Source organism: Triticum urartu, chromosome 1A (assembly GCF_056163025.1).
Source record: "Triticum urartu cultivar PI428250 chromosome 1A, HENAU_Tu73, whole genome shotgun sequence".
Classification (NCBI taxonomy): domain Eukaryota; kingdom Viridiplantae; phylum Streptophyta; class Magnoliopsida; order Poales; family Poaceae; genus Triticum; species Triticum urartu.
Genome location: NC_141873.1, coordinates 480,942,646 through 480,956,692, shown reverse-complemented (window position 1 = coordinate 480,956,692; position 14,047 = coordinate 480,942,646). Strand labels below are relative to the sequence as shown.

Genomic DNA, 14,047 nt, shown 5'->3' with positions numbered 1-14,047 from the left:
AAGATGCATAAAAGGCTAAACATCACATGCAATCAATATAAGTGATATGATATGGCCATCATCATCTCGTGCTTGTGATCTCCATCTCCGAAGCACCGTCGTGATCACCATCGTCACCGGCATGACACCTTGATCTCCATCGTAGCATCGTTGTCGTCTCGCCAAGCTTGTGCTTCCATGACTATCACTACCGCTTAGTAATAAAGTAAAGCATTACATCGCGATTTCATTGCATACAATAAAACGACAACCATAAGGCTCCTGCCAGTTGCCGATAACTCGGTTACAAAACATGATCATCTCATACAATAAAATTCAGCATCATGTCTTGACCATATCACATCACAACATGCCCTGCAAAAACAAGTTAGACGTCTTCTACTTTGTTGTTGCAAGTTTTACGTGGCTGCTACGGGCTTAAGAAAGAACCAATCTCACCTACGCATCAAAACCACAACGATAGTTTGTCAAATAGACTCCGTTTTAACCTCCGCAAGGACCGGGCGTAGCCATACTTGGTTCAACTAAAGTTGGAGAGACAGTCGCCCGCAAGCCACCTATGTGCAAAGCACGTCGGGGGAACCGGTCTCGCGTAAGCGTACGCGTAATGTTGGTCCGGGTCGTCTCGTCCAACAATGCCGCCGAACCAAAGTATGACATGCTGGTAGGCAGTATGACTTATATCGCCCACAACTCACTTGTGTTCTACTCGTGCATATAACATCAACATAAATAACCTGGCTCGGATGCCACTGTTGGGTTTCGTAGTAATTTCAAAAAATTTCCTACGCACACGCAAGATCATGTGATGCATAGCAATGAGAGGGGAGAGTGTTGTCTACGTACCCATGCAGACCGACTGCGGAAGCGTTGACACGACGTAGAGGAAGTAGTCGTACGTCTTCACGATCCAACCGATCAAGCACCGAAACTACGGCACCTCCGAGTTCGAGCACACGTTCAGCTCGATGACGATCCCCGGACTCCGATCCAGCAAAGTGTCGGGGAAGAGTTCCGTCAGCACGACGGCGTGGTGACGATCTTGATGCACTATAGCAGCAGGGCTTCGCCTAAACTCCGCTGCAGTATTATCGAGGACTGTGGTGGCTAGGGGCACCGCACATGGCTAAGGAATAGATCACATAGATCAACTTGTGTGTTTCTGGGGTGCCTTTGCCTCAGTATATAAAGGAGCCAAGGGGGAGGGACCGCCGGCCAGGAGGTGGGCGCAGGAGGAGTCCTACTCCTCCCGGGAGTAGGACTCCCCCCCAATCCTAGTTGGACTAGGATTCCCCGAGGGGGAAAGAGGGAGTGGGGGGGCGGCCACCTCTCCTAGTCCTAATAGGACTAGGGGAGGGGGGAGGCGCGCGGCCACCTTGGGCTGCCCCTTTCTCCTTTCCACTAAAGCCCATTAAGGCCCATATGGCTCCCGGGGGGTTCCGGTAACCTCCCGGTACTCCGGTAAAATCCCGATTTCACCCGGAACACTTCCGATGTCCAAATATAGACTTCCAATATATCAATCTTTATGTCTTGACCATTTCGAGACTCCTCGTCATGTCCGTGATCACATCCGAGACTCCGAACAACCTTCGGTATATCAAAATGCATAAACTCATAATATAACTGTCATCGTAACCTTAAGCGTGCAGACCCTACGGGTTCGAGAACAATGTAGACATGACCGAGACACGTCTCCGGTCAATAACCAATAGCGGGACCTGGATGCCCATATTGGCTCCTACATATTCTACGAAGATCTTTATCGGTCAGACCGCATAACAACATACGTTGTTCCCTTTGTCATCGGTATGTTACTTGCCCGAGATTCGATCGTCGGTATTCCAATACCTAGTTCAATCTCGTTACCGGCAAGTCTCTTTACTCGTTCTGTAATACATCATCCCGCAACTAACTCATTTAGTTGCAATGCTTGCAAGGCTTAAGTGATGTGTATTACCGAGAGGGCCCAGAGATACCTCTCCGACAATCGGAGTGACAAAACCTAATCTCGAAATACGCCAACCCAACATGTACCTTTGGAGACACCTGTAGTACTCCTTTATAATCACCCAGTTACGTTGCGACGTTTGGTAGTACCCAAAGTGTTCCTCCGGTAAACGGGAGTTGCATAATCTCATAGTTATAGGAACATGTATAAGTCATGAAGAAAGCAATAGCAACATACTAAACGATCGGGTGCTAAGCTAATGGAATGGGTCATGTCAATCAGATCATTCTCTTAATGATGTGATCCCGTTAATCAAATAACAACTCATTGTTCATGGTTAGGAAACATAACCATCTTTGATTAACGAGCTAGTCAAGTAGAGGCATACTAGTGACACTTTGTTTGTCTATGTATTCACACATGTATTATGTTTCTAGTTAATACAATTCTAGCATGAATAATAAACATTTATCATGATTATAAGGAAATAAATAATAACTTTATTATTGCCTCTAGGGCATATTTCCTTCACCATATGGCTACCTTCCACCCCTGCCGGATTCGGAAAAACCCTCCGCGACGACACCTCAGGGTCGCCCGCCTCGCTAGGCGGTACAGCAGGGGGAGGCGTTCCGCTCTCCATCATCTCCGGAAGAAGATCCCCCGAAGACGAGCTCTGCTGAGAAGGGCTGAGGTCCGAGCTGCAAGGTAAAATTTCGGTTAATCTTCTCAGATAAAAAGTAAGGATTTCTCTCATCCCTCTAAAGGAAAATCTTTCTCTACTTACGGCTCGCTAGAGGGCTGATCCCTTTGGGGGCGTAGTTCGGCCGAGGATCTCCCCGGCGCCGGACCCTCTGACAAGGACTTCTTCCCCCGCTTTGAGGCCATGGTCTCCAGGTCGTCAGAGGCGGCCCTCTTCTTCCCCCTAGGAGAGGAATTGTCGGTTCCTCCCTTCGGAGCAGCCTCCTTCGAGGAGGCCATAGTTTCCTTGTCCTCCCCCTCACTTCCTTCCAAAGGCACGATCTTCAACATCCTGACTAGCACGGGATCCGGCCTGGTCTCAGGAAGGGGAGCCAGACACCTGATCAGCTTCGCCTTCGCTACCCACTCCTGTTTAAAAGGACAGCTCTTTTAGGGGCGAGTTTATGACAATTTTACGGATAGCGAGTCCGGGCACAAGGTTACTTACTTGAGTATCCGGGCGATTGCAGCTTAAACCTGCATCCTCGGTCAAATCCGGACACATCGCTCGTGATCCGAAGAACATTTTATACATCTCCACGGGCGTTGCACCCATAAAATGTTGGAGAGCTCGTGGTCCCTCCGGATTAAACTCCCACAGATGAAGGGAGCGACGTTTGCCGGGCAATGTTCGGCGAATCAGCATGACCTGCATCACCTTGACCAGGTTGAGGTCTCTTTCTAAGAGATCCCTAATGCGGCCCTGCAACAAGGGCACGTCTTTGGATAACCACCAATCTAATCCTTTGTTGACCCATGACGCTAGCCGTGGTGGGGGACCCGAGCGAAAGGCAGGAGGCGCCACCCACTTGGCGCTCCTGGGAGCGGTGATATAGAACCACTCTCGTTGCCACAAGCCGAGCTCCTCTTGAAAGGAGCCCTCGGGCCATGGAGCATCGGCATTCTTACTTATGACAGCACCTCCGCACTCTGCGTGCCGTCCCTCGATCATCTTCGGCTCCACTCCAAAAGTCTTGAGCCATAATCCGAAGTGAGGAGTAACACGGAGGAACGCTTCGCACACAACGATGAATGAGGAAATGTGGAGGATGGACACCGGAGCTAGGTCATGAAATTCCAGCCCATAATAGAACATCAGCCCCCTCACGAAGGGATCCATCGGGAAGCCTAAACCCCGAAGGAAGTGAGACATGAACACTACGCTCTCACTAGGCTGGGGACTGGGAATAGCCTGCCTTTGAGCAGGCAACCTATGCGAAATTTCGGCGGTCAAAAACTTAGCCTCTCTCAACCTTAGCACGTCCTCCTCCGTGACGGAGGAGGGCATCCATCGGCCTCGAAGGTCGGAACCGGACATTGTCGAAGGTCCGAAGCGCCTGGAATCTGGAGCCTAGGGTGTTGGAACTCGAGGCGACAGGCGAACTTGTTTTGAGATTGGAGAAAAGGAGTAAGGCCTTGGTCTCTTTATAAGAGGTTGAATACCAGGAGCCCTCCCCGTAACCATTTGGGACTCGCCTTTAATCGAGAAAACATGCTAATGGGCACGATTGGGTTACCCACATCCGTATTAACGAGGATCTCGTAAACAAAGGGGACATGATCTCTGCTTTGACAAGACGTGCCAAGGAAACCGCCTCGCAAAACACGCTGAGGTGGAGAAGTGAAAACGATTTGAATAAAGGCTTGGCCATAGTGTGATGTCACGCTGCGGAATACGTCAGCAGATTAGATTGGTGTTAATATTATTCTCTCTATGGCAATACGTGGAAGCTTATTTTGCAGAGCCGGACACTACTCTTGGTGTTTACAAACTTTTATGAAGAATTTGGAGGAGGAACCCGCCTTGCAATGCCGAAGACAATTTGCGCGCCGGACTCATCATCATTGAAGCCTGGTTCAGGGGCTACTGAGGGAGTCCTGGATTAGGGGGTGTTCGGGTAGCCGGACTATACCTTCAGCCGGACTCCAGAACTATCAAGATACAAGATTGAAGACTTCGTCCCGTGTCCGGATGGGACTTTCCTTGGCGTGGAAGGCAAGCTTGGCGATGCGGATATTCAAGATCTCCTACCATTGTAACCGACTTTGTGTAATCCTAACCCTCTCCGGTGTCTATATAAACCGGAGGGTTTTAGTTCGTAGGACAACTTCACCATACAACAATCATACCATAGGCTAGCTATTAGGGTTTAGCCTCCTTGATCTCGTGGTAGATCTACTCTTGTACAACCCATATCATCAATATTAATCAAGCAGGACGTAGGGTTTTACCTCCATCAAGAGGGCCCGGACCTGGGTAAAACATTGTGTCCCTTGGCTCCTGTTACCATCCGGCCTAGACGCACAGTTCGGGACCCCCTACCCGAGATCCGCCGGTTTTGACACCGACACTCCCACTCACTTCTTTCGAGAGAAACTCCTTCTCTAGAAAGACTTTGAATTTAGCAAAAAAAGTCTTGCCTTCGGATCTGTGATAGAATGTGTACCCAATAGTCTCCTTTGGGTATCCTATGAAGACACATTTCTCCGATTTGGGTTTGAGCTTATCAGGATGAAACCTTTTCATATAAGCATCGCAGCCCCAAACTTTAAGAAACGACAGCTTAGGTTTCTTGCCAAACCATAGTCCATACGGTGTCGTCTCAATGGATTTAGATGGTGCCCTATTTAACGTGAATGCAGCTGTCTCTAATGCATAACCCCAAAACGATAGTGGTAGATCGATAAGAGACATCATAGATCGCACCATATCTAATAAAGTATGGTTATGACGTTCGGACACACCGTTACACTGTGGTGTTCCAGGTGGCGTGAGTAGTGAAACTATTTCACATTGTTTTAACTGAAGGCCAAACTCGTAACTCAAATATTTTACTTCTGCAATCATATCGAAGAAACTTTTATTTTTGTTACGATGATTCTCCACTTCACTCTGACATTCTTTGAACTTTTCAAATGTGTCAGACTTGTGTTTCACCAAGTACATATACTCATATCTACTCAAATCATCTATGAAGATCAGAAAATAATGATACCTGCCGTGAGCCTCAATATTCATCGGACCACATACATCAGTATGTATGATTTCCAACAAATCTTTTGCTCGCTCCATTGTTCCGGATAACGGAGTCTTAGTCATCTTGCCCATGAGGCATGGTTCGCAAGCATCAATTGATTCATAATCAAGTGATTCCAAAAGTCCATCAGCATGGAGTTTCTTCATGCGCTTTACACCAATATGACCTAAACGGCAGTGCCACAAACAAGTTGCACTATCATTATTAACTTTGCATCTTTTGGCTTCAATTTTATGAATATGTGTGTCATTACGATCGAGATCCAACAAACCATTTTCGTTGGTGTGTATGACCATAGAAGGTTTTATTCATGTAAACAGAACAACAATTGTTCTCTAACTTAAATGAATAACCGTATTGCAATAAACATGATCAAATCATATTCATGTTCAACGCAAACACCAAATAACACTTATTTAGGTTCAACAATAATCCCGAAAGTATAGGGAGTGTGCGATGATTATCATATCAATCTTGGAACCACTTCCAACACACATCGTCACTTCACCCTTAACTAGTCTCTGTTCATTCTACAACTCCCGTGTCGAGTTACTACTCTTAGCAATTGAACTAGTATCAAATACCGAGGGGTTGCTATGAACACTAGTAAAATACACATCAATAATCTGTATATCAAATATACTTTTTTTCACTTTGCCATCCTTCTTATCCACCAAATACTTGGGGCAGTTCTGCTTCCAGTGACCAGTCCCTTTGCAGTAGAAGCACTTAGTCTCAGGCTTAGGACCAGACTTGGGCTTCTTCACTTGAGCATCAACTTGCTTGTCGTTCTTCTTGAAGTTCCCTTTCTTTCCCTTTGCCCTTTTCTTGAAACTAGTGGTCTTGTTAATCATCAACACTTGATGTTCTTTCTTGATTTCTACCTTCATCGATTTCATCATCATGAAAAGCTCGGGAATCATTTTCATCATCCCTTGCATACTATAGTTCATCACGAAGTTCTACTAACTTGGTGATGGCGACTAGAGAATTCTGTCAATCACTATTTTATCTGGAAGATTAACTCCCACTTGATTCAAGCGATCGTAGTACCAGACAATCTAAACACATGCTCACTGCTTGAGCTATTCTCCTCCATCTTTTAGCTATAGAACTTGTTGGAGACTTCATATCTCTCAACTCGGGTATTTGCTTGAAATATTAACTTCAACTCCTGGAACATCCATATGATCCATGACGTTCAAAATGTCTTTGAAGTCCCGATTCTAAGCTGTTAAGCATGGTGCAGTAAACTATCAAGTAGTCATCATATTGAGCTAGCCAAACGTTCATGACGTCTGCATCTGCTCCTACAATAGGTCTGTCACCTAGCGGTGCATTAAGGACATAATTCTTCTGTGCAACAATGAGGATAAACCTCAGATCACGGATCCAATCCGCATCATTGCTACTAACATCTTTCAACTTAGTTTTCTCTAGGAACATATCAAAAATAAAATAGGGGAGCTAAACGCTAGCTATTGATCTACAACATAGATATGCTAATACTACCAGGACTAAGTTCATGATAAATTAAAGTTCAATTAATCATATTACTTAAGAACTCCCACTTAGATAGACATCCCTCTAATCATCTAAGTGATCACGTGATCCAAATCAACTAAACCATAACCGATCATCACGTGAAATGGAATAGCTTTCAATGGTGAACATCATTATGTTGATCATATCTACTATATGATTCACGCTCGACCTTTCGGTCTCAGTGTTCCGAGGCCATATCTGCATATGCTAGGCTCGTCAAGTTTAACCTGAGTATTCTGCGTGTGCAAAATTGGCTTGCACCCGTTGTAGATGGACGTAGAGCTTATCACACCCGATCATCACGTGGTGTCTGGGCACGACGAACTTTGGCAACGGTGCATACTCAGGGAGAACACTTTTATCTTGATATTTAGTGAGAGATCATCTTATAATGCTACCGTCAAACAAAGCAAGATAAGATGCATAAAAGATAAACATCACATGCAATCAATATAAGTGATATGATATGGCCATCATCATCTTGTGCTTGTGATCTCCATCTCCGAAGCACCGTCATGATCACCATCGTCACCGGCGCGACACCTTGATCACCATCGTAGCATCGTTGTCGTCTCGCCAATCTTATGCATCCACGACTATCGCTACCGCTTAGTGATAAAGTAAAGCATTACAGCGCAATTGCATTGCATACAATAAAGCAACAACCATATGGCTCCTGCCAGTTGCCGATAACTCGGTTACAAAACATGATCATCTCATACAATAAAATTTAGCATCATGTCTTGACCATATCACATCACAACATGCCCTGCAAAAACAAGTTAGACGTCCTCTACTTTGTTGTTGCAAGTTTTACGTGGCTGCTACGGGCTGAGCAAGAACCGTTCTTACCTACGCATCAAAACCACAACAATAGTTTGTCAAGTTGGTGCTGTTTTAACCTTCGCAAGGACCGGGCGTAGCCACACTCGGTTCAACTAAAGTTGGAGAAACTGACACCCGCCAGCCACCTGTGTGCAAAGCACGTCGGTAGAACCAGTCTCACGTAAGCGTACGCGTAATGTCGGTCCGGGCCGCTTCATCCAACAATACCGCCGAACCAAAGTGTGACATGCCGGTAAGCAGTATGGCTTATATCGCCCACAACTCACTTGTGTTCTACTCGTGCACAACATCAACGCATAAAACCTAGGCTCGGATGCCACTGTTGGGGAACATAGTAATTTCAAAAAAATTCCTACGCACACGCAAGATCATGGTGATGCATAGCAACGAGAGGGGAGAGTGTTGTCTACGTACCCTCGTAGACCGATCGCGGAAGCGTTATATCAACGCGATTGATGTAGTCGTACGTCTTCACGATCCGACTGATCCAAGTACCGAAAGCACGGCACCTCCGAGTTCTGCACACGTTTGGCTCGGTGACGTCCTCGCCTTCTCGATTCAGCAAGAGGGGCGAAGTAGTAGATGAGTTCCGGCATCACGACGGTGTGGTGACGGTGTTGGTGAAGAACAATCTCCGCAGGGCTTCACCTAAGCACTAAGAAAACTATGACGGAGGATAAACTAGAGGAGACGGGGTAGCCGGCACACGGCTTGGTGTTTCTTGATGTGTCTTTGGTGCTAGCCCTACCCCTCTATTTATATGTTGAGCCCTGGGGTCGAAACTTGGAGTAAAAGCCTCCTCAAAGTCGGTTTCACCCGAAAGGAAAGAGTCTTTCTCGGACTCCAGGGCTAGACGCCAGGGTTCCCGGAGTCTACCCCCTAGACGCCAGGGTTCCTGGCGTCTAGCCTCTGGTCTCCGCAAAACTTCCTTTTGCACTTTCCAAAAGCCTCGTGGGCTTTCCCCTTTGGCCCAGATAAAGTGTTCTCGTGCCCAAACATTTTGGGAAACATCCGGAACCCCTTCCGGTGAATTCCGGAACCCTTCCGGAGATCAAACACTACTATCCACATATCAATCTTTACTTCCGGACCATTCCGGAGTTCCTCGTCATATCTGTGATCTCATCCAAAACTCCGAACAACATTCGGTCACCAACATACATAACTCATAGTACTATATCGTCAACGAACGTTAAGCGTGCGGACCCTACGGGTTCGAGAACTATGTAGACATGACCGAGACACCTCTCTTGTCAATAACCAATAGCGGGACCTGGATGCCCATATTGGCTCCTACATATTCTACGAAGATCTTTATCGGTCAGACCGCATAACAACATACGTTGTTCCCTTTGTCATTGGTATGTTACTTGCCCGAGATTCGATCGTCGGCATCTCAATACCTAGTTCAATCTCGTTACCGGCAAGTCTCTTTACTCGTTTCGTAATACATCATCCCGCAACTAACTCATTAGTTGCAATGCTTGCAAGGCTTATAGTGATGTGCATTACCGAGTGGGCCCAGAGATACCTCTCCAACAATCGAAGTGACAAATCCTAATCTCGAAATACGCCAACCCAACAAGTACCTTTGGAGACACCTGTAGAGCACCTTTATAATCACCCAGTTACGTTGTGACGTTTGGTGGCACACGAAGTGTTCCTCCGGTAAACGGGAGTTGCATAATCTCATAGTCATAGGAACATGTATAAGTCATGAAGAAAGCAATAGCAACAAACTAAACGATCAAGTGCTAAGCTAACGGAATGGGTCAAGTCAATCACATCATTCTCCTAATGATGTGATCCCGTTAATCAAATGACAACTCATGTCTATGGTTAGGAAACTTAACCATCTTTGATCAACGAGCTAGTCAAGTAGAGGCATACTAGTGACACTCTGTTTGTCTATGTATTCACACATGCATTATGTTTTCGGTTAATACAATTCTAGCATGAATAATAAACATTTATCATGAAATAAGGAAATAAATAATAACTTTATTATTGCCTCTAGGGCGTATTTCCTTCAAAAAGTGTCCTCCACATGGATGGGCATTTTTCCTGTTAGGGAGAACAAGAAAGAGGAGAGGTACAAGTTCATGTTTGATGTGTACAAGGAGATGATGGATCAGGACCGGGAGAGGGTAAACAAGAAGCTACAAATTGAGAGGGAGAAGAAAGAAGCGACGATCAAATGGGAGATCGAGAAGGCCAATACATTTGGAGAGCTTCAGCTTGAGAAGAAGAGATTGCAAATCACACGAGACGCGGAGGATGCCAATAATGTTGATGGACGAAGGCCTTTTGGACGAGCATGCAAAGAATTGGCTTGTGGGGATGAAGAAGAAGCTCAACGACATAAGGAGTGAGGCAGCGAGGGTGGCTATGGCAGCAGCGGAAGAGGAGGCAAGGATGCAGGCGGAGCAAGAGGCAAGAATGGTCACGGAGCAGGCGGCATAGCTGGCGTCTGGTGACTGATCCGGCCAGTGAGTGATCTGTTACGCTCGAACTTTGTTTATGTTGGCGTGTCCAGATTGTTGAGATATGATTTGTTTTGCTTTGTTGTTTTTGTTTCAAAACGTTGAATTATGATGAATTTGTGTCGTATAATCGATGTGCATGACTTGCATGAATTTGAGGATCGTATCGATCGATGTGCATGACTTGCATGAATTTGAGGGTACATATTTGAGATGTGTGATTGAGCGACATGGTAAACGAGGGGTCATCTAACACTGTTTGCAGACACGTATAGATGTATAGGGCCGTATTTGCCAACTCCGGCGGTAGATGCTCTTAGGGGCATTGTTTTCCGCCACGAGCAAATCGTTAGGGTGTCGGCGTAGTCTTGTGCTCTTGGCCGTCAGAAGGTAAAGACACGACAGCACCACGTTTGGCGTGTCTGTGTCCTCCAGCCCCACTGGCACGTGCAATTGCACGGTCGCTGCCGCATCGACATCACTGCCTCACCGGTAACAGCGACGCAAACTTCATTGCCGGCCCGCAGTGCCTCTACAAGTTGGCCCGTGCGAGTGCGATCGAGCAGTCGGTCGCCGTCTCTCGTCTCCGCGCGCATCTTCCACTCGGTTCCCACTTGCAAGTGCGAACACACTCTGCGCACGCTAGCTACGTACGAGCGCTGAAGGCATGGCCAGCCACTTCGTCCTCAGCACCGGCGCCAAGATCCCGTCGGTCGGGCTCGGCACCTGGCAGTCCGAGCCCGGCGTTGTCGGCGACGCCGTCTACGCCGCCGTCAAGGTGCGTGCGTACGTCGTCGCTGCAAACCGATGCTCCTTCGCGCTGTCTGAATCTTACTCTGCGTAATAATGCAGGCTGGTTACCGGCACATCGACTGTGCTCAGGTCTACGGCAACGAGAAAGAGGTAACCAGATCGTCCCTCTCTCAAATTAACGATGTTAATTTGCATCAAAAGGCAGGACACTAGACAACCTCTACGCCACTGCAGATCGGATTCGCCCTCAAGAAGGTGTTCGACGAGGGCATAACCAGCCGGCAAGATCTCTTCATCACCTCCAAGCTATGGTGAGCCTTTGCAGTGTTTGTCTTCCCATCCTCCCATCATCTGAACATTGCCCATTCAGACACTCCAATTGCGAAAAACTGAGAAGTTAACGAGCGAAAATCTTGATCTGAATGTTTCGAGGTGCACTAACCACGCGCCGGAGGACGTGCCGGTGGCGCTGGACGGCACGCTCCAGGACCTGCAGACCGACTACGTGGACCTTTACCTCGTGAGCCCGCGCACCATCTGACTGACTGCATTGCTGCAGTTTCTTCCACCCGGTATCTTGATTTTGATTCCTGAGATGCATTCTTCGTTCTCGTCAGGTACACTGGCCGATCCGGATGAAGAAGGGCGCCGGCTTCAGCCCGGAGAACGTGATCCCGGCCGACATACCGGCGACGTGGGCGGCGATGGAGGGCGTCTACGACTCCGGCAAGGCCCGCGCCATCGGGGTCAGCAACTTCTCGTGCAAGAAGCTGGAGGATCTGCTCGCCGTCGCGCGCGTGCCGCCGGCGGCCAACCAGGTGGAGTGCCACCCCGTCTGGCAGCAGGCCAAGCTCCGGGACCTCTGCGCGTCCAAAGGGATACACTTCTCCGTACGTTAATGTCTCTCGTATAGAAACACGCCATTGTTACTGTAGCTTTCCCGGTGTGTTCAACAGTTCATGCGTATGCAGGCCTACTCGCCGCTGGGCTCGCCGGGGACGTTCAAAGCATTCACCGTGCTGGAGCACCCGATGGTGGTGTCGACGGCGGAGAAGCTGGGGAAGACGCCGGCGCAGGTGGCGCTGCGGTGGGGGATCCAGTCGGGGCACAGCGTGCTGCCCAAGAGCACCCACGAGGAGAGGATCAAGGCCAACTTCGACGTCTTCGACTGGTCCATTCCGAGCGACCTGTTCGCCGGCTTCTCTGAAATCGAACAAACAAGGCTGATCCGCGGGAAATTCTGGACTCACCCGGAAGGCCTGTTCAAATCCGAAGAAGAGATCTGGGATGGTGAAATATAGTCTGAACAGAACAGTCACTGTTCCTTGAGCGGAGGCTGCCAAGTGCTGCCATGGCAACAGAATAATGCGGTAGTAATAATCAGCAGTCGAAGGAGCTCGAGCTTCGCTGCTGCTGGTATGTAGAGCAATTTGCATGAGTGATTTGAGTTCAGAATCCTCCCTGGAAGTTGTAAAATACAAATAGCTTTGTCCTGCTCTGTCATTTTTGTTTTGATGCATTAGTCAATCCAAAGTCATTGTGAAAAAAAGCAGATAGAACAGTTCATTGCAGTGTCACCACCAACAAGGCCTTCTAATTTACTGCAATGTCCCCTCACTGTGCTAGATACTGCCTGCAAAGGCCACCGCAGCACTTGCCGAGATGGTGCTCCAGTCGTCGCTTCCGGCACCACCACCACCACAAACATAGTAGAAAACCAGGCCGCCGACGAGCGTAGAGGCGAGCTGAACCGTCAGGTTATCGTCCAAGCGCGTGCTGACGGGGAGTGACTCGACGGTCGCCGCGGCAAGCGACGTGATGCCGAAGCCAACGGCCATGGCCCAGCTCTGCTCGACGAACCCGAAAAGGTCGAAGTAGCCCATGAAGCTGCAGGTACACCACATCCAGTTCTAGTTTCAGTCATACAGTTACAGACAACAAAACAAAAGATGACCTGGGACTTCATTGCTCTTTTGCTTACAGGACCGATGACACGAAGCCGGCGAAGAACATTGCGGTGGTTCCGGTGTAGGATTTGTCGGTATTGTAAGGGAGCTTCGCGCAGCCGAATCGCCTCCCGGCTATGTCAGCCACACCTAAAAGAAGTAGCATACATAGTTATGCTGTTTTCTGAAACCTTCCCTTGAACAATCAAATTAAGGAGAATGTAGCACCGGACAAAAATTTAACTGCATGAGAAAGAACTTGGTACCATCACCCGCGCACAAATTGCAAATCACGGCGATGGAAACGGGAGAAGTCCTCCGAAAGATTACAGCAGCGAAATCTAAAGCCCGGCGTAATACTGTGGACCTTTGAGAAGCTCTCTAGAGATGATGGTGAAAAGATGAAGATGTAGTCAGCTCATTGTTAGACTAATTATTAATTAAGAAGTTACCAAAGATGGGGAAAAAGAGAGGCTTACCTATAGTCTCCATGTCTTGTCATTGAATTAATTAAAACTAATAGATCGATTTTGTTTGCCGTACTTTGCCCACCGTGGGGCTTTCTCATTATATAGACAACAACACATACATGTTTAGAGTACACGGCAAGGCTAAGGATCACAACCGATCCTTGCCATAGTTAGGATATGCACAATCCCTAAACAATAGCTACAGCTAACCAACGCTACGCTTAACACTCCCCCTCAATCGGAACCGACGTGAACGAGGTTTAGATTGGACTGA

General features: G+C 47.7%; 1 protein-coding gene across 2 annotated transcripts; it reads left to right on the top strand.

The window, feature by feature from the left end:
* The first annotated feature begins 11,143 nt into the window (after nucleotides 1–11,143).
* Nucleotides 11,144–13,700, top strand: LOC125520499 (aldo-keto reductase family 4 member C10). Of its 2 annotated transcripts, XR_015604796.1 has the most exons (8): nucleotides 11,144–11,382; nucleotides 11,457–11,507; nucleotides 11,592–11,668; nucleotides 11,790–11,877; nucleotides 11,975–12,247; nucleotides 12,329–12,773; nucleotides 12,984–13,250; nucleotides 13,341–13,700. XR_015604796.1 is itself a non-coding variant. In XM_048685452.2 (6 exons), exons 1-6 carry the CDS (start codon nucleotides 11,272–11,274, stop codon nucleotides 12,656–12,658), a joined length of 930 nt encoding a protein of 309 aa, XP_048541409.1. In that variant the 5' UTR covers nucleotides 11,144–11,271; the 3' UTR covers nucleotides 12,659–12,934. The 2 variants fall into 2 exon arrangements, 1 of the variants encoding a protein (XP_048541409.1); XM_048685452.2 differs by lacking the exons at nucleotides 12,984–13,250; nucleotides 13,341–13,700 and having other exon boundaries at nucleotides 12,329–12,934.
* Nucleotides 13,701–14,047: the final 347 nt, after the last annotated feature.

Coding starts and splice junctions, on each gene's coding strand:
- LOC125520499 (XM_048685452.2), top strand. CDS start 11,272: ATGGCCAGCCACTTCGTCCTCAGCACCGGCGCCAAGATCCCGTCGGTC. Junction 11,383..11,456: donor CCGTCTACGCCGCCGTCAAG/GTGCGTGCGTAC, acceptor GTAATAATGCAG/GCTGGTTACCGGCACATCGA. Junction 11,669..11,789: donor TTCATCACCTCCAAGCTATG/GTGAGCCTTTGC, acceptor GAATGTTTCGAG/GTGCACTAACCACGCGCCGG.